Source organism: Cnephaeus nilssonii (genome assembly GCF_951640355.1).
Source record: "Cnephaeus nilssonii genome assembly, chromosome: 7".
NCBI lineage: Eukaryota > Metazoa > Chordata > Mammalia > Chiroptera > Vespertilionidae > Cnephaeus > Cnephaeus nilssonii.
The window spans coordinates 11524632-11552128 of record NC_137078.1 but is presented as its reverse complement, the minus strand read 5'-3'; the positions used below and the strand labels follow the sequence as shown (position 1 = coordinate 11552128).

General features: G+C 44.3%; 1 protein-coding gene across 1 annotated transcript; it reads right to left on the bottom strand.

Annotated features, from left to right (window-relative positions):
• Positions 1-2435: 2435 nt before the first annotated feature.
• On the bottom strand, positions 2436-27494 carry NQO2 (N-ribosyldihydronicotinamide:quinone dehydrogenase 2). Its single transcript, XM_079778295.1, has 7 exons — positions 27241-27494; positions 20889-21023; positions 18131-18295; positions 8096-8226; positions 5964-6077; positions 4349-4450; positions 2436-2779 (listed from the first exon to the last, which is right to left on the bottom strand). Exons 2-7 carry the CDS (start codon positions 20893-20895, stop codon positions 2603-2605), a joined length of 696 nt encoding a protein of 231 aa, XP_079634421.1. The 5' UTR covers positions 20896-21023; positions 27241-27494; the 3' UTR covers positions 2436-2602.
• Positions 27495-27497: the final 3 nt, after the last annotated feature.

The window sequence follows — 27497 nt, the reverse complement described above, 5'->3', positions numbered from 1 at the left end:
CGCAGGCCGACGCTCTATCCACTGAGCCAAACCAGTCAGGGCCCTTTTTTAAAAATTCACTTTTTATTGATAATGAAAATTGATGTTTGAGTTTTTAAACTTAACCTAGAACAGAGACATGTTAAAAGTAATGCTATGCTACATTATTTAAGACTAGCGTTCCCGTTGCAGGAAAAATCCTGCAATAGGGTTTCCTGCTGCACTCTACCCCGCCCCTCCTGCTCTCCTCCCTTGTCCCCCACCCCGCCTTCTCCACCAGCCCCCCTGCTTTTCTCCCTTCTCCGACAGCCCGCCTGCTCTCCTTCCTTCTCCCCTGGCCCCGCCTCCGCTCTTCCCTTCTCCCCCGCCCCGCCTTCTCCGCCAGCCTGCCTGCTTTTCTACCTTTTTCGCCAGCCCGCCTGCTCTCCTTCCTTCTCCCCCGGCACCGCCTCCACTCCTCCCTTCTCCTCCCCCCGGCTTGCTTGCTTCTCTGCAGCTTTGCTCCCTTCTGCAGCTCTTGGCTTCTTTCTACGCTGTCTTGATATGCAAATTAGCCACCATCTTTGTTGGGGTAATTTGCATACTCGTCCTGATTGGTTGGTGGGCGTGGCTTGGGTGTAGCAAAGGTGCGGTCAATTTGCATATTTGTCTATTATTAGGTAGGATTACTAGCAAATTAATAGGTTGTTCTTATGACTTGCATTCTAATTATAGACAATTATCTGAGTATGGAATAAGTACTGGATTAAATCCCTTAAAAATACACTATATATGAAAAGATATTTGAAAAAAAAAAAAAGAAGATGGGGTGATTTTGAAGATGCTTCTGAAAATGATGCTAGAGAGCATGGCCCCAAAGGAGAGTCTGAGGGAGGCAGTTCCTAAAGTCTGCAGAGAAGGATCAGGAAAGAGAACCTAAAAAGATGAACCTCAAAAAATGATGACGAGCCCTAGCAGGTTTGACTCAGTGGACAGAGCATCGGCCTGCGGACTGAAGGGTCCCGGGTTCAATTCCAGTCAAGGGCACATGCCTGGGTTGCAGGCTCAATCTCCAGTAGGGGGCGTGCAGGAGGCAGCCGATCAATGATTCGCTCTCATCATTGATGTTTCTATCTCCCTCTCCCTCTCCTTTCCTCTCTGAAATAAATACAAATATATTTAAAAAGATAACGAGGAGCCTGGCTGGGCTCCTCAGTTGGTTGGAGCGTTATCCCATGCATCGAAAAGTTGTGGATTTGGTTCCTGCTCAGGGCACATACCTTGATTACAGGTTTGGTTCCTGGTCAGGGCACATATGGAAGGTAAACAATCGATGTTCTCTCTCACATTGATGTTTCTCTCTTTCTCTCTCTCAAAAAATCAATTTAAAAAGACATATCCTCAGGTGAGGATTAAAAAAAAAAAAGGTGACAAGAAAGGCTTTGCAAAAGGTCTGAAGGAGACCCTGAAAAGGAAGTTGAACAGGAAGATGGCCCCAAAAAGGTCTGAGGAAGATGTCTTGGAAAGAGAATCTGAAGGCTGCTCTGGAAAAGATGGCTCCAAAAAATAGTTAGAAGAAAATGGTGTTGAAAAGTTAGGAGAAATGACCCTGAAAATTTAGAGTCTAAGGATAATGGGTCTGAGAGAATGAGGAGAAAAGCGCTGAGTGTGAAGGTCCAGATGCAAAGGAAGAAGATGAATATGAAAACATATTGGATGATGCATCAGATGGAGAAGAGGAGGAAGAAAATGCAGATAGAGAGGGTCTGACAATGCTGAGGAAGAGGAGGAAGAGGATGAAGGTGAACAGTTGTTGGAAGATGAGGATGCCAACAAGGTGGTGTTTGATGAGGAGGATCCAGTGAGGAGTGCAGGCCGAGTCCCATGTGAGGGGCCTGCAGGGGTGTTGGCAACAAGGAAGGCCTTGTCCACAAGCAGAGGCTTTGTCTTCAGAGGTGATGATGTTGATGGTGATGAAGATCAGAAGCAGGAGGAGGAGGAGATTGAATCTCTGTAACTTGTTTTTGTGGAGACACCTCCATCTCCCCCTGCCTACTCTAGGGGGGGGGGGGGGGGGGTAATTATTAGTGGTGTTACATGAACACATGCATCGTGATAGGAAGCCATCAAACTATTGTTTGGAAATTTTCGTTGTAATTAGCACTCAGTGATTTTAAATATAATTTAAATGGCTGTTCAATTAAAACTCATAGTCATAATACAAATTTGAAAAAAAAGAAGATGAAAGAAATAAGTCCAAACAGCACTAAAACACTAGCTATGGAAAGATTAAAGTTTCCTATGAGAAAAATAGAAACGCAAGTTATGAAATAAAACAAACACACATTAACAAATGCAGCCTAATGTGAAGAGGAATATTTAAAACATTACCCTTGAAGAATGAATATAGGGAGAGGGACAGATATCAGAAAGGAAAGCAAGCCTGGGTGAAAAATGGTATTAGAATAGAATTCAATAGGACCTGCTGATTAGAGAAATTCCGGACCTGGCTGTATAACCCCCTGAAGAAACTCATTCCCACACACTCAGTAAATAGATCCAGTGAACTTGTAATTGAGTTTTATTACAGCAGCATCTTCTCTTCCCGTGCGTTTGCATCTCCTAGCGTGTTGCTCACGTGATGTTACTGCCCAAAGTACCAAGGGGGCGTGCAGGGGATGGGCACTTCCCTCCAGATGGTCTCCAACCTCTGGGCCCAAGATGCCACCATCTGCTTTCTTTCTTCTTCTGATGCAGTCTCAGGAGCAAAACTGATCTGGGGGGCGAGCACTTTAAATCCACAGAAGTGCAAGGTGCCATGCTGCAGCCACAAAGAACGAGAAGGATTGATCGGAAGCCACACCCTTACACAGCATTCAGGTGGATAATTAAAGGGGGAGATGGCATAAAATAAAACTTCAAAAACACAATTGAAAACCTTGAATGCTACTGGGTAACTGAAAACAACCAAGTGCCCTATAACCTTAGGATGCTATTACCGGGCAGTTGAAGAATTCTGGGCAACAAGAAGTTCCAAATTCTATTCTGATCATTGATCTTTGCTGCTGACTCAGACACTGAACTTTATGGTTTTGATTGAATAGGCAAATTAGTATCCATTTATATGATAGATTATTCTAGAATGAGATTATTCTTGCTATAATGTGCCACCCTGGAAGGTTTCTCAAGATATGTATTAAATAAAAACAATAAGAAGTTTGAAGCAACATTTATAGTATACCACTTATGTGAAAAAATAAATATAATAAACCTATTAATAATATAGATTATTAAAAATGATTAATTTTAAGATGAAATTAAGAGTACTAACTTTGTATTTTATAGTCTCACTTTTTTCTGTTATGCACTTTTACAAAGTGAAAAAATATAAAGACTTTTTTTTAAAACAAGAAGAATTTAAGTGTGGACAATGGCATGTGAGAGACCAGTTGGCCTTGAAGAAAGACGTTAAGGCTTATAGATTATCATTTCCTTCTCAGAGCGTCACTAAGTGGGATCCCTGTGTCATCTCCTTTCAGAAAAGACCACTTTTTCTTTCCCAGAAACATCCCTCTCCTTCCTCTGCATTCCTTCCCTTGAAACCCACATCCTGTCCGGGCCTACCCTACCAGCACTGGTGGGAGGCAGGAGGCCCACACAGCACCGTCACATTTTAAAAGTGAGCTCACAAATTTTTAAATATGTGATCACCCCTCCCTGGACAACCATCCTTACAACAATGTGGAAGAACGTTCCCATCTCAGCTACGGAGTCTCTTGGCAGTTCTGTGCTCCTCCCCTCAACCTGCTTGAACCTGCCATGCCCACTGCTTTCCCCTTTGCAGACCACCATCCCCGGGGCCCCTGGGCCCAGTGGTGTGCACACAGTAGGGCCTGAATCCTGGGGACCTGTGTGAGGGGCTCTGAGGAGGAGGCACAGCCCGGGCTCCATGGACCTCCTCTGTGGGGGGGCGTGAGGCTGTCAGGAATGCCAGGCCCCGACACCTCTCGCCAGGGTTGGAGGGCGATGCTGCCTTCAAGCAAGCAGCCAGGCCTGTGGAGGACTCTATAGCTCTGTGGGCTCAGTACCTGCCCAGGTTCCCCCCACCCCCCGCCGGGGCAATCCCGTTATCTGCAGAGCAGACTCCAGCTAACCAGGCTTCTCCTAGCTTCCACCCAAACAATATTGCAGCCTGTCATTATAATTTGTGTTGGCCCTAATGGCCAACCTTTTCAGTGCTGCTAAGTCAAAAAATTAAAAAGGGTAAAATGTTATAATTTCCTGTATCCAGATGGAGTCAAAATGATCTGGGTTTCAGGCTTCAGTCCCATCTCATTTTGCTCCTGGGGAAGCTGTGGGGAGAAGGGGTGGGGTGGGGTGCAATGGCTACCTGGAGGGGCCACAAGAAGTATCTAAAATCTCCACTGACTCCGGTTCTCGTGTACATCTCGGCCGTGCCGCCCGTGGTTATGGAAAGGAGGGCCAGTTTACCCTGCGGAAGAGAAAGCACATGTGAACCCGAGAGGAGGAGACAAATAAATGTCACTGTGACTCCAGCACAGAGCTCTACAATGACCAGGAGGGGCAGCTGGGGAGGGACAAATATAACACTCCCACTTCCAGGAAGGCCAGCTACAGGTGACAGCTGCCCCCAGTGGGAGGCGGGGAGGGAGCAATCATAGGGAACAGTCTGATCTCCCCACTTCTGGCAGAAAGTGGGTTCAGCGCTACAGGTGAGAAGTGTGTAAGGCAGGCGCAGACCTGGGGAGCTGGGAGGTTGGGGGCTGAAGGAGGCCAGGCCATGCCCACACATGGCACCACTCAGCAAATGTTAGCATCACTTCTGGTCCAAGCCGGATCTTTGTGACTTAGTGTTTTCCTTATATGCACTATTTTCTGAAGCTTTTAGAATTTTAATCATCATGTATTTTAGTAAGAAATCCGTAGCTACCACGTGTTGGGTATGGACCAGCTTCCCTGGGAAGCTCTGAGAGACGAACAGGGAGGGGAGCAGAGCCGCGGGCCCTCTCGAAGTCAGTGCTGCGCACCACGCGGCCCACTTTGAGACCATTGTTATAACCTGATTATTATTTAACAGGAAAGGAGTAAACGGAAGACTAGAGAATAGAGGCATGCCATTTATACAGCTTTGCTAACAACGTTCTCCACATTTATTCCCCGCTGATGGATGTGGGAAGAAACTGGACATAGGCAGTTTGGACGCAGGCCCAGGAAAGTCTGGATGGCGTGAGAAGATGCTTATCTGTCAATCATACCTGGGAACAGGTGATTGGCCAGAATGAGTGGGGCCACTGTGAGGGCATGAAACCTGAATATTTAAACATGTGCACAAAGGTGCACGCTCTCTTGGTTCTCTGCCTGGCGCGCTGGCTCCTGGCTCTCCAGTTGCAGGGAGTGTCCTCCCTTGCGCCCATGTGGCCCACAGCCACGTGGAACCCAAACTACAGGCTAATGGACTTTAATGAACTGATGCTGAACCGGACCCCGCCGCAACATGGAACAGACACTTTGGACACTGGCTTTGCTTTTGGATCTGCTGGAACCTCAGCTGCCCCCTTATCAGGACTGGGTTAAGGGGCATCGGACTTCACAACCCAAGGAATGTAACTCCATGCTAGTAAAGCTTCTGACCACATCTCATTCACCGTGGGCTCTTCTGAACATACCCATGTCAGCGGTACGCAGGAACCCCACTCCCACTCGTGTGCACCCGGCCCACTAATTTCTCTAAACAACACCACCCTCCTAGCAAAAGCTTCAGGCCCTCACAGCCATACACACAGTGCCCGGTGGCTGCGTCTGTGCCCCTCCCTAGAGAGACAAAGCTCCAAGGCTTCATTCACCCCGTGCAGCGCAGAGCTTCCTTTGCCCATAGTTGGTGCTCAATCAATATTGGTTTTTTAAAAAGCAAACTAGAAATATAACGCGATGAGATGCACTCTGTCCCTCCCTCAGCCTATAGTGATCCTTATCCCAGCACATACCTTGAGAAACCCGGAATCGTAGAATCCTGGGAGGTCGAAGGCAAACCCCTGGCACAGCACCCTGTCCATCCAGCCCTTCAGGATGGCCGGCACGCTGAACCAGTACAGCGGGAACTGCGGACAACACCAAGGACAAACGAATGCTGCGGTTGTCTTAGGCTTCGTGGTTTAGTCTGTCTGGTGACTCAGAAGGAATCCCGCTGCCCTCTTGCAGGGTGACTGAGCAGGCGAGTGTAGCCCACGGGCAGCACAAGTGAGGACATTTCTTCCCTTTCAGTGTGAGGCATGCAGTGTGGGTTTGAGAAGGTGGAGGGGGGTGGGGCAGAGTGGACAATGGTCCTGGTTGTTGTCATGGGTGGCTCTGCGTCCCCTCCTGACAGCCCCCTTACGCTGGACCCCGAGCAGACGGGGAGGCGCTCGGAAGCTCTGCTAGACTCGCATCTGTGGCAGCAGTCTGTGGCCGACACAATGGAAGGGACGTGAGGAAGGGTGTGGAAATAGATTCTGCCCCTTTGTGTGCCTGCGGGGAGCTGCTCCCATCTGGAAATCAGACTGAGTTAGGTTCTGAGAAGCTTCAGGTTTGATACAAGCTAAAGCCTTACCCTCAGATCCCACACATCAGTGGTAAGGTCTCCCCAAAGTTTTCGTGTTCCCATGGAAGCCCTGGCACTGTATCCAATAATGCCACCAATGCGAAGAGATGGACACAGACAAGAATCAGTTACTAAAGGTGAAAGGGGGCCTGTGCTTTACGTGTTTTCACGCTAACTCACACTCAAACCTGGGACTTGCACTGAACCAAGCTTCACAACCTACTTCTGTGTGATATTGGCAAGTTACTTAACCTCTCTGTGCCTCCTTTTCCTAATTAGGAAAAGGGCTAATAGGGCTACTCCTAGTCCCTATCTCACAACATTGTGGTGAGGGAGGACCCAGAACAGAGTAACTGCTCAGTGAAGAGTGAGATGTGTATGGTAGCCGTAGGAGTGGGGCTGAATGAAACCAATAAACCAACAATGCAGACCCCGTTGGTAAAGTATAAGGAAGTGAGAAGGAGGGTGGAAGAAGAGAGGTGACATGGGGTAGGGTAAGAAAACAACTTAATAGTCTCAACAATAAAAATAAAGTTAAAACAAAACAAAACTAGCCATTATAAAAGAACAGGCCTTGGCTTGCTTTAGCTACCCAGTTCCATGAATGGTCAGCTGACCCCGGGGAGACAGGAAGGAAAACGAGAAGAGCTGCTTGTGGTTCTGAGTTGCCAGACTTGCTATAGCCCCATCATCCTTCTGCCAGGAAGGGGTGGCCTTGTTCTCCCGCTTCCTGCCCTCCCCAGGGTTGGGAAGCAGACAGTCTGGACCGATCAGTTCCATCTTGGAGACTCTGGATCTAGGGACTCCCGTCCTTGGTGTGAAGCTAGGGGAGGGCAGAGCCAGCAGGCGGAGAGCAGATGAGACTCAGAGAGAGAAGAGCCTGTTTCCACTGCCCCTTGCCACCCGCCGTCCTGGGTTCCAGGAGACGCAGGTGACCAGGGCCCTAAGAATGAATTCCCCTTTTTTCTAGTTTGACTTGTACTTCCATTAGCTGTGGCAGGGAGTGGCCTTGATGAGTTAGGCCAGTTCTTTAGGAAGTGAATCCTGGCCCTGGAACACTTTGTGAATGAATACAGGGATGGTGGGCGGGTGAGGCAACCCAGGAGAGGCAGGAAACAATAGGTTTTCCTCTTAATGATCAGGATATTTAAGGCAGGAGCTGCATGTGACCCGCTGGTGTAGATAACGCTGGTTTTCCTCCAGCCCCTGCCTGTGTGTGTGGGGGGGGAGGGGAGAACAGGGGGGGGGGGGGGAGAGAGCAGGAGGGGGGAGAGAGGGAAATGAAAGCAACACGATATGCCTGATCAGACATTTCTTGGACCAATGGGCTAAAGGCAAAATACTTCTATTTACTTGGGGGACAGGATTTTGAATGAGTAATATTGGCCATATGGATCTCCTTACCCAACCAGGCATAAATAAGTGTGCAAATGTGCTGAAAATATCAACACCACCTCTAGAAGTATGAAATCCAATATTTGGAAAGAGTTTATCAATAAAATGAATCTAATTCAGTGTAATAATTAGAGGAAAACAAACCTGAAATATCACTAGATCAGCTTCCTGAACCTTTTTCTGTTCATCGACTATGTCACTGGTAAGAGACCGCTTCTTGTAGGCTTCATATGCTTCCACCCCGTAACTGAAGACCTCGGGATTAGAGAGAGCACCTGGAGAGGAAGAGGCCAAATGTTCTCACTCTCAGGGCAACATCCACGGCCATCCAGGCCAATTCCGCTCGTGTCATTTACCCTGGACTCCCCAAAGCAAGTCACCAGACAGTCACTGAGACCCAACCAGGTAGTCAGGCTATGGAATAAAAAGAAAGGAAGCTGCTGTCCTTACCTTCCAGGACTCAAAGTCCAGTAGGAGAAGCAGTGAATAACTAACCAAATGATTAACATACAAAACAGAATTGGTCAGCTAGCTCAGTCCAGCGCTATAGCCAGATCAGCCTCACGTCACACAGTCAGGATGCATGTGGTCTAACCCTGGGTGTGTGTTAAGTACAGTGGTGGCCCTCAGGGGCAGTGACCAGCTCTGTTTGGGGGGGTTAGCAAACGTATCTCTGGGAATGGGCTTGGTGAACTGGGTTTTCAAGATGGAGCAGGAGTCGCCAGGCAGCCTGGAACACTAGAGGGAAGTGGAAGGATGTTCTGGACAAAAGACACAAGGCACTTGACTGCCAGCCAGGTCAGCACGTCTGAGGAGCTGGGGTGGAAAGCCAGGAGGGATGCGTGTGATGTGTCTGCAGACGGGCCTCTGTCCTTGTGAGCTTTGCTAAGGAGCTTAAGCTATTCCTGCACATGGGGAGCCATATGGTTTAAGAAGAGAAAAAATAAGTTCTGTGATATAGATTTAGAAAAGCTTCCTATAGCAGCAGGGGTATGAGAGCAAGCCTGGGGGTGGGGGGAAAGTCAGGTGGGAGCAGTGGGTGGGAGGAGGTTTTTCAGGGCTAGAACTTACAGTACTACCCAACAGCAACTAAGATGAAAGATGAGATATCTTTTTTTTTTTTTTAAATATATTTTATTGATTTTTCACAGAGAGGAAGAGAGAGGGATAGAGAGTTAGAAACATCGATGACAGAGAAACATCAATCAGCTGCCTCTTGCACAACCCCTACTGGGGATGTGCCCGCAACCAAGGTACATGCCCTTGACCGGAATCGAACCTGGGACCTTTCAGTCCGCAGGCCGACGCTCTATCCACTGAGCCAAACCGGTTTCGGCAAGATGAGATATCTTGATCTCTGACTTTAATTGGGCTCGTGTCAACTAGAGTGACTCATCAGAAGGCATTCCTCAGTATTAACCACAGGTTACCCTTTACATTGTCAGGGGCAGTGCGCCACACACTCCACCTTCTCTATCCTCACAACACCTGGCGAGATGGGTATAAACCCCAACTACCAAAGGGGAACCTGAGACTGAAGAGAAGCCAGAGACTAGTTCAGTGCCCAGGGCCCTAAGTGGCAGCAGAGGTGGGAGGGTGAAGGTGCAGGTTTGAACCACTGCACACTCAGGGTCTGGAGATGAGCCAGCAAGCTCCAAGTCACTTGGAGAAGACCCAAGAGGAGAACTGGACCCACAGTGCTTCAGTAGATTCACAATTTAAAAACTTCAGTGTTCTTTGCCACCTCTTTTAATCTACCTACATTTCATTGTTATTCAAAAAACACATATTGAGTGTCTTCTTTGCATAAGGTTCATTATTGACAGGGAACCTAGGAGGGTAACTGCCCTATAGATAGGTCAAAAGAGGTTACCTCTAATCTCTTATTATGGGCCAGGCCTTTAATTCAGGTCTTCCAGGTAGTTAAGGGAGGGGCAGAATTTTCTGTGGTAGAAAGTTTTATTTGCATGGAATTTCATCCCTCACTTTCTTTTTCTTTAAATATATTTTTATTAATTTCAGAGAGAAAGGGAGAGGAAGAGAGAGGTAGAAACATCAATGATGAGAGAGAATCATTGGTTGGCTGCCTCCTGCCCACACCCCACTGGGACTGAGCCTGCAACCCAGGCATGTTCCCTTGAACAGAATCGAACCCAGAACCCTTTGGTCCACAGGCCAGCCCTCTATCCACTGAGTCAAACTGGCTAGGGCCATCCCTCCGTTTCTTAAAGTCCCATTTCTAATCTAGGCCTGGAAGAGGTGTAGCTGGTGGTTCAGCAGCTAAAAGCAAGGGCAGTGTCCGAAATTCTTCTTCCCCGGTGGAGCTACACTGGTACAACAGGTTAGTTACGGCCCCTCAGCCCATTGTGTGGGGTCCACATGCGAGAGAGCAGGAATACAAGAGCCCGGAAGCCCGGGGCACAAGAGGCAAGAGAGCAAGAGAGAGAATTCCCTTGTTTAGGAGCTTAAGTTCCTTAAATCTTTCCCTGCTTTCACAGTGGCCACGCCTCCTTTGGCAAATGACCCGTTCCCAGGTGTGACTGACAGGTAACTACCTTCCCTATGTCACCCAGACTTTACTGGGCATGCCTATAATATTTGGTCTCCTCTTTGCTCCTTTCCAGTTATTAACAACTAGGTTTATTATAATGGTATCACTTACATTCTCCCTTTAATTCCAAGTGCATAAAAGAAATTGCAAAACTGTCATTCTCAGGAGTATCTAAGAACGCTTCCTGGCAATGTTGTCAGTTTGGGCTCAAATAAACATATAAAATTTTCTACAGGATGGACATTCTTACCTTGGCAGTGTGAGGGCACTTACGTTTGTAAGGGAAAACCCCTCATTGTACCAGGAAGAGGAAGACATGTACATCTCCAGAAACTGTTATCAATGGAGAAGGTTTCAACTTAAGTCTGCACAATCCTAGCCTTGTAACCTTTCCTGGTAACCTCTCCCCACCCCCAACGTCATTGTTTGCCTTCAGCTAAAGATGGTATTTAAGGTGCTGGCTTCCGCCATTTTGAAGAGCTACTCACTTTTCCTGAGTCTCTCCCATGTATATGGGAAAAATAGAAGTTAATTAGTTTTTCTCCTGATAATCTGTCTCATGTCAATTTAATTATTAGACCAGCTAGAAGAACTTAGAAGGGGAGAGTAAAACTTTTCCTCCCCAACAATATCAAAGCAATAATTTTTATTACTGTGGGTGTGGAGAGACCTTTCTAAGCAAGAAGTAAATCCAGAGCCATAAAAGAAAGACGGACCCATGGCTTGAAATAAAAGTTGGAAGCAACGTACATATAAATCAACCTAGGAATGGGTAAGTTATAATACATACTGTTACCATTGTCATTAGCTAGTTATTAATCATAGGAAAGGAGCAAAGGGAAGGCCAGACATTATACGCATGGCCATCTTATGGGTGAAGCATGGGCTGCTTCACCAGGAGGCTGCAATTTCACACTCCCCAGGGAACCCCTGGCCCATTCCCTGCAGATCCTTGGGGGAAGGGACTGGACAAAAGGGAAGATGGTCGCATGCACAGTGAGTCAGTGTGATGTAGGGAAAGTACTTGCCTGTCAATCTAATCTGGGAACAAAGATAATCGGCCAGAAGAGTGGAACCACTGCAAGCCTTAGAAAGTTTTGGGAATCCATAATCCTGAAACAAAGGAATTTTCTCACCCTGGTTCCTCTGGCTTTGCTCCTGCTTACTTGCATTTGCCCCTGTTCCCTCCATACCCTATGGACTGCAGAAGCCATATGGCTCCTGGCTGTGTGGACCCCACACATACAGGACTAAGCTAGCCTGATGCTTGACTGGACTGTGCAAACATGGTGTGGAAACTCTGAACACTGGCTTTAATTCTAGCCCCACTGACGACACGACTGGAGTTTTTCCTTGGTGGGATGGGTGGAGATGGGACCATGGAAACACAGGTGTTTAATTCCATGCAAATAAATATCACTCATTCTCCCATGCGAATCTCAGAAAACTGCTTTACTCGTGACATCACCAAAATCCTACTCCCTCCAGCAACAGGCGAGGAAACAGAGAGCTCCCCACTGATAACAATACCAGGGAATGTCACATAATCTTTAAAAAGGCTTCTGAATGCTCTAAGGGAATAAAGCAAGTAACAATGGCTGTATTTATATCTGTGTCTATAGATTTTCAAATCATATACATCAATAAAAACTTTTTTTTATATATTTAGAATAAGGTCTACAAGAATCCACACCAGAAAGTTAAGCTTACTTGACTCTGGGTACAAAGTAGTATGTGAAAATAGTTGATTGATTTATTAATAGAAAATAAAGACCTGGAGAGGCAAGGATGTCAGCTATGTCTTCAGTACTAAATATTAAAGATGGAGACCTCATTAATGCAATTACAAACAAAAGGAAGTTTAAGGTATTAAATAGTCGAAAAGTGGAAATCCTTATTTGCAGATTATGTGATTGTATATTGGAAAGGCACAGAGCATCACCTGAAAACTATCACAGACAGTAAGTAAATGAGCAATGGTTGGATGCACACACACACGTGGATGCAGAGGTATATACCAAGATTAATCCTCTCTACACAGAGAAACAAAAACCAGTCCATAAGAATCAGGCAAGATCTCTATAAAGAAAACTTGTTAACAGACCTGGAGGGTTGTAAAGAAGACATGAGCAAATGGAAAGCTATACAATTTTCTCGGATAGAAAGAATTGGCATCATAAAAGTTCACCTGTAAATTTATCTACTTATTTAATTGAATTTCTAGAGAGAGGGAGAGGGGGGGGAGAGAGAGAGAGAGAGAGAGAGAGAGAGAGAGAGAGAGAGAAAGAGAGACAATGATGTGAGAGTGAAACATTGATCAGTTGCCTCCTGCTCGTACCACCACTTGGTATTGAACCCACACCTGGGTATATGCCCTGACCAGGAATCAAACCCGCCATCTTCTGGCATACAGGATGATGCTCCAATCAACTGATATACACCAGCTAAAGCTCATCTGTAAATTTAATGGGATCTGAATTAAAATATCATCTGGTTACTTATTGAATCTAGAAACCTAATTCAAAAGATTTAATGAAAAAGTAAAGTAAAAAAAGAAAATAAGGGAAATGAGGGTGGCCTAACTCTATCATATATTCAATTTGCCAAAATAAATAAAGTTGTGTGGTGGAAAATAAACAAAGTCATGGACAGAAAATGAAGAGAAACTATAAAGTAGTGTGGATGAAAAGGGGCCACATACTTAACCAGACAAGCTAAGCAAAGGTCTGCATAGCAGGCCTCATAAACTCAGACACCAAAAGTAACCACATAGGATGGTCTGAAATTAAAACATTCTAACTAAAAGTAGGTCATGTCCTAGGCTAAAATCTTCTGTGACAAAGGTCAATTTTGACCTTAATTGAGCCTGTCTAGTGTCTTTTTGCATCTACCATAACATGCCTTTGGAATGTCAAGGTTAATTTCCTTTTTCCTGACCCCTCCTGGCACAACCACAGCACCAGGGCAGAGACCACAAATTCTCTCATTGTTCCTGTTATCATGTTTACTATTGACTGTTAACTATCCCATACCCATGAATGTAAAATAAGTAATTGTCTATCCATTTTACTTTTTATCCACTCCTAGAGATTTCTCTGCATTGTTTTCTCCCGCCTCCCTAATCCATCACCAATGAATTTCATGTTACCTCCTTACATCTTGCCCTTTGATACTAATGCATAAAATAAGTGGTAAAACTGCCATTTTCCCAATCCGTTGAGATTTTGCTTCCCAGCAATTGTTGTCACTTTGGCTCAAATAAACTCACAAAAGTTCTCTTAAGGTTTGAATATTTGTTATGTTGAAAATAGACTGAAATGTAAGTGGAAATTTAGATCACAATGAAGGTGGCATTTTAAATCAGGCAAATAGCTAGATCATGCAATAAATGATGAGGAGAAAACCGAGTACACCGAAATAAATTTTGAATGGATAAAGTCTGTAATTTTAAAAAGTAGAATCTGTAAAATACTACAAGAAACTATAAAACTTAAAAAAAAATAAACTTAGAGATTATATATATGATGCAAAATCCAGATCTTAGAAAGTTTGACCTTTGATCAAAAGCCAACTAATTAAAAGTAAATAAAAATCCTGCATGGAAAAAAAGATATACCATAAGCACAGTAAAAAACAAAACAAAACAAAAATGGTGGAAATGTATTTACAATTCATATCCCACACTAAATGCTAATTTTATAATATATAAAGAGCTCTTTAAAATCAATAAGGAAAGGGAGGATTCTAAAATGGTGGCAGAATAAGTGGAAGCTACACTGATAGTCTCCCAGGACCAAAGTAGAAATACAACTAAAATACAGAAAAACCACCCAGAAATTGAGGACTCTGAGGTCCAACCCCAGAGTCCCCAAGGACAGAAAGAACCTTAATAACCAAGGACGGAAAGTGGAGACTGCATAGAGACTGGTAGGAAGTGTGTAGGGGCGAAAAGGCTGGCTGAGCCCTCACAGACAGCAGCTGAAGGTATGGAGGGATATCTCAGCTTTGGGGAGTTCCCAATAAGAACTCTGGAGTCTAAATGCCAAGCTGGGCTCCACAGAACAGAGAACCAGAATTGAGAAAGGTGCCCACAGAACATCTGGCTGTTAATAGCAGTAGGATTGCTGTTGGCCAGGGAGAGGCAGCTAGAAATGCAGACACCCTCTTAAAAGGCAAATACAAAAAATTTTGTGTGCAACCACTCACCTCGGGCTTTGAAATAGGGAGGGCAGAGTGGACTGGAGCTGTGTGAGGAGAGTCCAGAGTTGGGGGCTCCAGGGTTGGAGCTCAGAGTGCAGGCACCCTGATTTCGTGCGCTGAGTCATTACCTCACGCTGTGGAAGACATCTTTCTCTTGCAGTTTTTGCCTGGGGGCAGGCAGTTGCCCACCTTGTTGGAAGACCTCAGTCACTACCCTGATGTTGATAGCCTGTGGCTAATAAAGCTCGAGTGTCAATTGAACCGAAGGCAGAGGAAGATCTCTGTGGGCTGTGAGTCTCTGCCTGATCTCATTTTGGGCCTGAGGCTAGGAAAAGCAGACCCTGGTCCTTTCCAAAGGCACAAAGCCCCAGCAGAGGGAGCCACAAGATGTGGATTGCTGATAGCTCCAAAGAGGGTACTCGGGGAAAGTCTCAGTGTCTGACATTGTCCTGTACTAGAAATTGGGAGTCATAGTGGATCTACCTAATACATAGACACAAACCCAAACAGGCAGCCAAATGGGGAGACAGAAAAACAAGCCCCAAATGAAAGAACAAGAGAATTTTCAAGAAGAGCTAAACAAAATGGAGATAAGAAATTTATCAGATATAGAGTTCAGAATAATGATGGCAAAGATGATCAGCAACACGAGTAAAGATATAGTAAGTATGAAAAAAGATGACTGGGTTACCATAAGATCAAGAAAGAAATTAAAAAAAACTTCCTAGAAACCAATGAAAATGGACAACAACAACCCAAAACTCTCTGGGACACAGCTAAAGCAGTGCTGAGAAGGAAGTTCATAGCACTACAGGCCTACCTCAACAAACAAGAAAAATTAATTTAAAAAAACACACTTAATCCTACAACTTAAAGAATTAGGAAAAGAACAAGAGAAGCCCAGAGTAAGTAGATACTTCGAGCGAGACATCTAGAAATCTTCTCGATGCCTGTCTTCTGAACTCAGAACCTGGGATTATAGTCTGCCCCAATCACTAACCAAAACTTCTGTTCTTATAGAGATGCCTCTGCTAAATACCTGGTCACGCAGACCAAAGGCCTAACTTTGGGAACCCATATGCATCACCGACTCCTGAAATGAGACACAGCTGTTTAAATGAACTAAATTCTCAAGACTGAGTCTGGTTTAATGAGAACTAAAACAACCTACCAACCCACCCTCTGAAACGTGACCTTCTCAGGAAACTTTAATGGGGAGATTAAGGGGTTCAGGACAGGCCTCTCCCAGACGTGCCACTTGACATGTGAATTATTTTGAGCTGAAGGTGATTGAGACCCTGCTGGCCCACAAACAACTTCTACTTCTCCCTGAAAGAATTTAGATTAGGGCCTTGACAATAATAAGTGTTATTAGCAGAAATAACTTTTTATAGGGCAGGGTAAACTTCTAATTACTGAACACCTGCTCTTCTTATCATCTTGCAATGACCTTTGTTCCCTCTGAAGCCTCAAGGTGCCTTACTTCATCCTCAGCTCAGAATGCCATGTGTACCGCATTTTCCCTTTCTGCCTCTGAACCTCTCATGTATGTTGGGTTCCCATATGTATGTATGTACATAATTAAATTTTGTTATTTTCTCTTGTTGATCTGTCTCATATTTATTGGACCAGAGGACAAAGGAAAATTTATTCCTCCCCACAATAGTAAAACTCACTTATTATAATGAGAAAAATGCAAATTAGAACTATACCAGGAGCCAATTTTTTCACTTGTCAGATTCCCAATTTTCAAAAATTGGTAACACTTTTGGAGACAGTGAGGAAATGAGCACTTGCAAGCATTGCCGGTAGGAGTGTAAACTGGTTCAACATTTATGGGAAGCAATTTGATATTACCTATGAAAATTAAAAATGCACATTCCTCCCACCAGCCATTCCACTATTAGATCTACTAGCATATGTAGGACAACACATGTGGTGATGATTATTCACTGCAGCACTGTTTATAATAGCAAAAGGTGGAAAACACCTAAAGTGCCCTTGAGTAGGGGCTAATTAAACTATGACATCCAAACAATGGAATAGTTTGTAGCAGTAAAAAAAAGAAAGCAATGTGCAAATCAACGGATATAATATACTAGCATTTTTTTAAAAAGTGGAGAATATGCCTGTAATTGCTTTATATAGCACAGACTGTCCTTGGGAGGATAGTGAGAAAAATGGGTAACACTTATTACCTCAGGGCCAGAGAAACTGGTGTCCACGGATGGTAAATAAACTTGCACTGTGGAATTCTCCACTTGAGAATTGTATATTATGTGTAATGGTTATTTTTTTCTCTAAAACTTTTTTAAAAATTACAAAAATAAAAAGTAAGAAAACAAATAATCTGACTTAAAAATGGTCAGAGGACTTTAATAAATATTTTTCCAAGGAAGACATATAAATGCCCAACAGGTACATGAAAAGATGTTCAACTTCACTAGCTATTGGAGAAATGCAAATCAAAACCACAACGAGATACCACCCAACACCTGTTAGAACGGCTGTTATAAAAAAGACAAGAAATAACAAGTGTTGTCAAGAATGTGGAGAAAAGGGAACCCCTGTTGGTGCTCTATTGGTGGGAATATAAATTGATGAATCCACTATGGAAAACAGCATGGAGGGTTCTCAAAAAATTAAAACTAGAATTACCTTATGACTCAGCAATTTCACTTCTGGGTATTTATCCAAAGAAAACAAAAACACTAATTTGAAAAAATATAGGCTCCTCGTGTTCATTATAACATTATTTGCAATAAGTAAGTCGTTGAAACAACCTAAATGTTCATCAGTGAACACATGGATAAAGAAAATGTGGTATATATACAATGGAACACTATTACTCAGCCACAAAGAAAGAATGGAACCTTACCATTTGCAACAATATGGGTGGATCTACAGGGTATTATGCTAAGTGAAGTAAGTCAGACAGAAAAAGATGCATACTGTATGATCTCATTTATACATGGAATGCATATTAAAAAAAAAAGAACAAAAAACAAAACACCAAAAACCAAACAAAAATAACTGAGTTCATGGATATAGAGAACAGATTAGTGGGATTGGGGAGTGGGCCATACAGATGAAGGGGGTCAAAGGTACAATTTTTAGGTATAAAATTAGTAAGTCATGGAGATGTTATGTACAGCATGGTGACTACAGTAAATAAGCCTATATTGCTCATTGGAAAGTAGCTGGATGGTGGATCTTAAACATCATGAGGAAAAGGAATTTGTAATTATGTGAGGTGATGAGTGTTAACTGGACTTACTGTGGTCATCATTTTGCAATACATACAAATATTGAATCATTACATTGTAAAGCTGAAACTAGTGTTCTATCAGTTGTGCCTCAATAAAAAAATGCACACACACACAAAGGAGGAAGTTTTAAAAGATACAGCCTTGTGTCCCATGACTTACCAGTGATGTCGTTCCTTGTGGCTCTCGGCTCAAAGTCCATGGCATAGAGGTCAGACACGGTGACGGTGCAGCCCTGCTTGCTCAAGGTCTCCACAGCCACTCTCTTCAGACAGCCGTTGAAAGACTGGGGCTCCTGGTGCGCATAAACAATGAGCACTTTCTTACCTAAGTCCAGAAAAAAATTATTTCTCTTAAAGAGCAATTCTTCTTTGTCAAAATTCAAAAAGACTAAAACGGAAATGACATGTGTAGGAGCGTTACAGCATTTGAAGCTAAGAAATGCCAACCTTTTCAGTGGGTGAGGTTTTAATCCAGTTATAGCATAGCCCTTGAGTACTTGAGTTTACTAATAAGCAAATATATAATGGGTCCAATTATGATTGGTCAAAACTCACACAACCAAGTTCGTTGAAAGCCCCATCTAGCTTGGTTATCCTCAGAGAAGTTGAAGCCCTGTTCCCAAACTCTGAAATAAAAAGCTCTCTGACTCATGTTTTGTGCTAACCCTATGTGGGCAGGTGTTAGCTACTGACACACAGTCTTGCTTTCTTTCCTCCAGACCCATCGAAATGTCACACTTAAACAGGATATGAAAAACTGGACTCCTAGTACTACTACAGGGAAGATAGGGCCGTAAGGAACCCAGCTGTTGGTGGTGAGATGACAAGAAGTGTAAGAGTCAGGTCTTATGGGTTCTGGCTGTGCCACTATTACCAATAGATCCTGAAGGAGTATTGTCCTTGCTAGAAGATAACTTGAAATTATGCTCTGATTTTTTTATTTTTATTTTTTTGCAATAGGCAGCTCTGGTGATTTGCTTAAAATTTCCCAGGAAAAGCCTAAGGCCAAATATTTAAACTTTTGATATAAAATGTTCAGTTTCGGTCCTTAAGGAAAAAATACAAAGGTTAGTTTGAAGCAAACAATATTGGGGCATTCCACTGAGTATAAAGGTTAAATTCCATGAGTTAATTATTTACTTTTTAAAAAATTTTAACTTCTCAGACTCATTGGTCATGAATGGACTCTACTTGGGGGCTTCACAGGAAAATGGATACAAATAAAATATTTATACCAATGGTTCTCAACTAGGGACAGTGTTGCCTCCCAGGAGATATTTCACAATAACTGGAGACATTTTCAGTTTTCATGGCTGGGAGGGTTCAGGGGGTGCAGGGTGGGGGGGATGCAGGGGAACTTCTGGCATATGATAGACAGAGCCCCAAGGATTCTGACAAAACAAAGGGTTTTCTGGCCCAAAATGTCAGTAGTGCTGAGGTGGAAAACCCTAATGTACAGTATCATGTGTAAGGTGTACCTTTATGTTCTGAAATTAAAAGATTTTTATGTTATACTAGTGTCCTGGTGCACAAATTCATGCACATTGAAAGGAAATTAATTAGAAGAAATCTTTTAATATTGCTATTCCCCCTTTCTCTATATTAGAAGTGTCAACCAAATTTACGATTGACAATGACAGATCAAAACACACGCGTGCCAGTGAGAGCTTTATATGTATTGCGCATGCGCTAGTTAACTTAGCCTTTTATATAGGATAAATTTGCTTAATTAGAACTGCATTCTGATTTAGCTAAACTTTTTCCAGCTCAGTGAAGCACCCCAACTTCTCTTCCAGGTAATTGTCAGCAACACAGCAGTAAATATCAACACGAAGCAGATTATTATTGTAGATCACGCAGGGAGAACAAAGGGTAAAATATTTAACTGTAGCAGTGTTTGACTATATTCTGTGCAGTAAGAAAACCTGAAGTCATTTTCAAGTTCCACCATTTCTTACTTCTTTTCAGTCGGGTCAAGTTTCTAAACTTTCTAAATCTCCGTTTTCTGGCTATGAAAAAAAAAAAAAAGGATTCTACCGAATCTCCTATCTACCTACTCCAGGACTTCTGTGAGGATCAAATGAGATGAGGCATGTGAAAATGCTTCACAAACATTTGGTTAAACTGTAAAATGTTTGCACCTGGCTATAAAGCAAGTCGTGTTCCTGGGCTGAAGAAACTCCAAGGAGGCTAGTGGCTAGGGAAAGGAAGCTGGGTGTTGCTATGTGACATCATGACCTGGCACCCACAGCGTCCACTTCCGGGCTGGGCTGGGCTGTGGGCTGCATTTTGCGCCATGGGGTCTTGGCAGTGTTGGCTGTGATTTGGTGGGCTGTCGCTACAGGGTGGTGGCAGGGCCTGTGTCCCACTTGGGAGAAGCCAAGTGTTGGTTTATTGGCGCCAGGTCCGTGGTGCTGTTTATTTTTAAATGGCCAGTGCGTGTCATGGCAGCTCCTGCATTGAGCATCTGTCCCCTGGTGGCCAGTGCATGTCATAGCTACTGGTTGGACGGACACTTAGCCTTTTATATATATAGATTATTAAGAGAAAAGATGTTGCAGAATGGGTTATGAGCAGGGAGACAAGTAAAGATGGGGAGTCATACTGAATTTTTAACCATGGTTACCCAGGGGGCTCATGCACACAACTATTTATTGAGCATCTACTATTCCCTGGGATCATTCCAGAGATTGGATAAGCATGGCCTTTACTTTGGAGGAACTTATATTTTGGTAGGATTTAAATAAACAATAAAATAAGAAAATAAAAAATAAAGTAATTCCAGGTAGTGATCCACGTTATAAACAAAACAAGTTTTGTACACTTCAGTGTTATTTAGATTTTTTCTCACAACATATTCAACTTTTAATTAAAATTTTAATTTAGAAAAGTTTAACTCTCCCATAGCTAATAGTCACCTGCCATGTTCTAGGCAGATGGATTTCTCTCTGACAGGTCAAAAGGAAGGTTTGCTTTAATCCTGGGCACAGAAGGATTCTGAGTGGTGAGCCCCAGGCTTTCAGATGTAGTCACTCTCCTCAGGCCTCAACAACCTAGAAGAGAAAAAACAAACACTTGAGGGAGGTGGGGAGACAAGGAGGTGAGGTTGATGTAGTGGCTCCAGGCCTCACCACCACTTTGTGAAGGACATGCAAATGGATCAGCAAAAGGCTTTTCATGAAGAAGCCGGTGGTGAATGGGCAGAAAACGAAGTGGGTTCTGAAGTTCACCAGTGACTGCCCCACCCTGTAGCAAACAGAATCACAGCTGGTAAATTTGGTGGAGGCATTGTAACCAGTGAAAGAAGCAAGAGCAAGACCACTGTAACCTCTGAGGGGCCTTCTTCCGAAAGGTATTTGAAATATGTCACCTAACTCCAAAGCCAGATAAAGACACTACAAAGAAAGAAAATTATAGGCCAGTATCCCTAATGAACACAGATGCTAAAATCCTCAACAAAATATTAGCAAATCAAACCCAGCAATATATGAAAAAACTCATACACCGTGATCAAGTGGGATTTATTCCAGGGATGCAATATTCACAAATCAGTAAATGTGATACAGCATATAAAAAATTGAAAGATAAAAACCACATGATCATATCAATAGATGTAGAAAACGCATCTGACAAAATCCAGCATCCTTTTTTTGATAACAACTCTCAGTAAATGGAATAGAGGTATCAGACTTCAATATAATAAAGGCCATATATGACAAACCTACAGCCAACATAGTATTCAATAGGGAAAAACTAAAAGCATTTCCCTTTAGAACAGGAACAAGACAAGGATGTCTGCTTTTACCACTCTTATTCAACATAGTTCTGGAAGTCCTAGCCACAGCAATTAGACAAGAAAAAGAGATAAAAGACATCCAAATTGGAAAGGAGGAAGTAAAACTGTTATTATTTACAGATGACATGATATTGTATATAGAAAATCCTAAAAACTCTACCTGGAAACTACTAGATTTAATAAATGAATTCAGTAAGGTAGCAGGATACAAAATCAACCTCCAAAAATCAATGGCATTTTTATATACCAACTAGAGGCCTGTTGCACAAAGATTTGTGCAATAGGCCTTCCTTCCCCTGGCTGCCAGCACCAGTTTTCCTCCGACACCTGGGACCCAGGCCTTTGCTCCAGCCACAGTGGAAAAGCCAAGCCTCTTCAGTCTTCAGTCTTCGCTCAGGCCGGAGCCTTAAGTCTTCACTCTGAGCCTGCATATGCAAATTAACCCACCATCTTTGTTGGGTTAATTTGCATACTCACTCCTAATTGGCTCGTAGGCATCACAGAGGTATGGTAAATTTGCATATTTCTCCTTTATTAATGTAGATAATGACCGCTCAGAAAGAGAATCTAAAAAAGCAATCCTATTTACCATTGCAACAACTAAAAAAACAACATACCTAGGAATAAACTTAAACAAGGAGGTAAAAGATCTGTACTTGGAAAATGATAGAACATTGAAAAAAGAAATAGAGGGAGATACAAATAAATGGAAGCATATACCATGTTCATGGGTTGGAAGAATAAACATCATTAAAATGTCTATACTATCCAAAGCAATATATAAATTCAACACAATCCCTATTAAAATACCAACGGCACACTTCATAGATCTAGAACACATACTCCAAAAATTTATATGGAACCATAAAAGACCTTGAATAGCTGTAGCAATCTTGAGAAAGAAGAATGATGTAGATGGGATTGCAATACCATATATCAGACTATACTATAAAGCCATTATACCCAAAACAGCCTGGCACTGGCACAAGAACAGGCATATAGACCAATGGATCAGAACAGAGACCCCAGAAATTGATCCACTCCATTACAGTCAATGACTATTTGACAAAGAAAGCAAGAACATACAATGGAGTAAAGACAGTCTCTTCAACAAATGGTGCTGGGAAAACTTGACAGACCCATGCAAAAAGATGAAACTAGACCACCAAATTACACCATACATAAGAATAAACTCAAGATGGGTAAAAGACTTAAATGTAAGGCATGAAACCATAAAAATCTTAGAGGAGAACATAGTCAGTAAAATCTCAGATATCTCATGTAGCAATATGTTTATGGACCCATCTCATAGGGCAAATGAAAGTAAAGAGAAAATAAACAAATGGGACTACATCAAAATAGAAAGCTTCTGCACAGCAAAAGAAATCATCATTAAAATGAAAAGGGAACCCACTGTATGGGAGAACATTTGCCAATGATACTTTTGATAAGGGGTTAATATAAAAAATATATAAAGTACTCATACAACTCAACAAAAGGGAGACAAATAATCCAATTTAAAAATGGGCAGAAGACCTGAATAGACATTTCTCCAAAGAGGACATACAAATAAATGGCCAAGAGACATATGAAAAAATGCTCAAAGTCACTAATCATCAGAGAAATGCAAATTAAAACCACAATGAGATGTCACCTCACACCTGTCAGAATGGCTATCATCAAAAAATCAACAAACAACAAGTGCTGGTGAGGATGTGGACAAAAGGAAACCCTAGTTCACTGCTGGTGGGAATGCAGATTGGTTCAGAGACTATGGAAAACAGTATGGAGTTTATTCAAAATATTAAAAATGGAACTGCTGTTGACCCAGTGATCCCACTTCTGGGAATATGTCCTAAAAACCTAAAACACCAATCAGAAAGAATATATGCACCCCTATGTTCATAGCAGCATTATTTACAATAGCTAAGATTTAGAAACAGCCCAAGTACCCATCAGTAGATGAATGGATAAAAAAGCTGTGGGACATTTATACTATGAAATAATATGCAGCTGTAAAAAAGAGAAATCTCTTATTCTTTGGGACAGCATGGATGGACCTGGGAAATATTATGTTAAGTAAAATAAGCCAATCTGAAAAAGATACATATCACATGATCTCACATATTTGTGGAATCTAATGAACAAAATGAATTGACCAACAAAATAAGACCCGAAGCATAGAGGCATGGGACAGACTGACATACCTCAATGTGGGATTGGGGGAACGAGAAGAGATAAACCAAAGAACTTATACACTGACCTGAGAGGCTGGGTAGGGGCTGGGAGGAGGAGGCAAAGGGGGAGGGGAATGGAAGATATCTGTAACACTATAAAAAAATATAAAATATCCTACCTAATAATAGAGTAATATGCAAATCGACCACACCTTCGCTATGCCTAAGCCACGCCCACCAGCCAAGCCATGCCCACCAGCCAATCAGGAGCAAATATGCAAATAAACCCAACCAAGATGGCTACAGCCACTGAGAGTGGGAGGGAGGCTTGGGTTTCCACGGTAACAAAAGAAGCCATCCTGTTGCCAGCCTAAGCCTCCACTCAAGGCTACAAAGTTTCAATTATAGAAGGTGAATTAACTCCAACAGAAATCGCTTCTGGCCTCAGAGTGAGCAGCAGGCTTGGCTTTGCTCCAGGCTACAAAGTTTCAATTGTAGAAGGAAAATAAATTCCAGATACCAGGGCCTCCTCTTGGGTCTCCAGGGGGCGTGGCCGGCCTGCAAACCACCACAGGCCCCTCGCTCAGGCCGCCCCACGCCCCAAGGGAAACCCCATCCTTCAGGGCAAACCAGTCAGCCCCCAGCCATGCACCAGGCCTCTATCCTATCTAATAAAAGAGTAATATGCAGATTGACCATCACTGCGACACACAATATAGCTGCCCCCATGTGGTCAAAGATCCTGCCCCCATGTGGACACAAGATGGCCACCACAAGATGGCCAGCATGGGAGGGCAGTTGGGAGGCACCAGGCCTGCAAGGGAGGGCAGTTGGAGGCGATCAACCCTGCAGGGGAGGGCAGTTAGGGGTGACCAGGCTGGCAGAGGAGGGAAGTTGGGGGCAAACAGGCTGGCAGGGGAGCAGTTAGGCATCAATCAGGCTGACAGCGGAGTGGTTAGGCGGTGATCAGGCTGGCAGGCAGAAGCGGTTAAGGGCAATCATGAAGGCAGGCAGGTGATCAGTTGGGAGCCAGCAGTCCTGGATTGTGAGAGGGATGTCCAACTGCCCGTTTAGGCCTGATCCGGGATCGGGCCTAAATGGGCAGTCAGACATCCCTCGAGGGGTCCCAGATTGGAGAGGGTGCAGGCTGGGCTGAGGGACACGTTCCCCCCTCCGTGCACGAATTTCGTGCACCGGGCCTCTAGTCCTACATAATAAAAAGGTAATATGCAAATTGCATCACTTCGCTACGCCCACGATTGGGCCGGCTGGAGGCGCGGGGGGCAGGACTCAGGGTGGCCGATTGGCTAGTGGTAGGAGCGGGGGGCGGGGACTCCATGGGGAGGACCCATGGGGCTGGCGGAAGATGCCGGTGGCAGAACTCGGGGTGGCCGATTGCGTGGCTGCCGGCACCAGTTTTCCGCCAGCACCAGTTTTCCTCTGGCCACCCCCAATCGGAGCGCCTCCTGAGTCCCGCCCTCAGCCTTCGGGAGGCGCTCTGATCGGCGGGTGGCCAGACAAAAACTGGTGCTGGCAGCCAGGTGAAGGAAAGTCTATTGCACGAAACTTTGTGCAACGGGCTTCTAGTATTAAATAAATGGTGATCCGAAAGAAAGAAAGAAAGAAAGAAAGAAAGAAAGAAAGAGAGAGAGAGAGAGAGAGAGAGAGAGGGAGGGAGGGAGGGAGGGAGGGAGGGAGGGAGGGAGGGAGGGAGGGAGGGAGGGAGGAAGGAAAGAAAGAAAGAAAGAAAGGAAGGAAGGAAGGAAGGAAGGAAGGAAGGAAGGAAGGAAGGAAGGAAGGAAGGAAGGAAGAAAGGAAGGAAGGAAGAAAATAAAGTACTTTAGCAGATAATGGCCGGAGTGTGTTTGATATTTTAGGATAGAAAGATCTAAGCACAGGTGAATGATGATAAGGACCAAGCCATGTAAAACCTTGGGAGAATAGCAAGTACTGGTAAGAGGCCTGAGATGGGAACTGACCTAGAGTATTCAATAAACCCTGTTTGACTAGCCTGTGGTTAAACAAAGAATCTTGGTGGGCAATGCAGTCAGAGGGGGTGGGGTCAGCGGGACTCGGGGAGGACGTTATTCTAAGCATAACAAGACAGCCACTGGAGCGCCTTAAGCAGGAATGATATGTCCTGATTACTTTTTAAGAGGTTATCAGTGTCACTTCAGATTCATATAGTAACTTACCCTGAACTTCTTAAGATGAAGGCCCAAAACAATTTTGGTTGGTGGGAAATTATTTAATTTTAATGCCTCTAGCAGGACATGTATTCTGTATCCCCAGCCCCCACCATTCCCTATTGCTTGCTTGGCCCAGTTACATATTCACATCACATGCCTGGACACTTGAGGCATTTGAGTTTGTGACTCCTGCTCTCCTACAATTCTCCAAGTTGTTCAGAATAAGAAACAGGCTCAGGAAGTTACTTGTTCCAAATAAACATTCGAGCCAGGCTTTGGACTTGCTGTCCAGTGCCCTTCAATTCCCACTCACTCCCCTTCCTTACACCCCACTCCACAGCAGTAATCCTGCCCCTTTGATAGGAATTATGCACTTACCCAGGTCAACAGAAAAGAACCACACGGTTATTAAACTACATACACTGCACCAAATAGGCTGATATTGTTGATGTGCATTACTTCTTAATCAGTATCCAGAAGCTGTTGTATTTCACTTTGCCTCTTGAACACACTGACAGGCTCTGTGCCTGTCACTCCAGGTAGAGAGCATTTCACTAGGCGCCTACACCACCATCTGCATGCCCGTTGTGACCGTTTCTCTATTGCTGGGCACTTCGGTTATGTCCAGAACTACAAACAGCACTGCTAGAAGCATATGCTATTTAATACATGCCGCTTTTCATGTATTTTTTTGCTGATATTTTAAGGGAAATTAAAGGTTAAAGAAGCTGATGTTTGAAGGTTCTGTCACAGACTGCCACAATGTACTGGACAAAGGGCGAGCACCCCCTTCACGAACTGATCTCAGCCTGCCTGTCTCGATTGTAAATTTCCTCACTTGTAATAGGGCTGAGAGCAGATGAGAGGAGCCTGTTATAACCAGGCCTGGCAGACGGCAGGATTTAGGAAGAGGTCCGTAAAATCCTGGTTTGGAAAGGGTCCATGGGCCACGGTAGGAGGAACCATGGGGACCAGGGAGTCCCCTCTGGCTGGGACGTGAAAATCGGCAGAGACCGCTCCAGCCTGCAGTCCCCGCCGAGAGAGAGCGCGGAGGCCGGGGAACCGCGCCGGCCAAGCCCCCGGGTCCATGGCAGGTGGAGGCACTCACCCTCCCGAGGCGGACGCTCCGGGAAAGAAGCGTCAGGACCGAACCCGCGTGGGCGGAAGGGGCGCTCCGGGCGTCCCCGCCAGGTTCCGGCCGCTGGGGCCGCGCACTCGAAGCTGCCAGGCCGAGGACAGAAGGCCCTGCTCGGCCCAGCCCCGCGGCCAGAGGCACTTGGGTTGCACCAGGCCTGGTCCCGGCGCCCGGCCCCTGGCTCCTCCCGGGGCTCCTCTCCCGCGCTCCGCCCCACCCCTGCCGGGTCC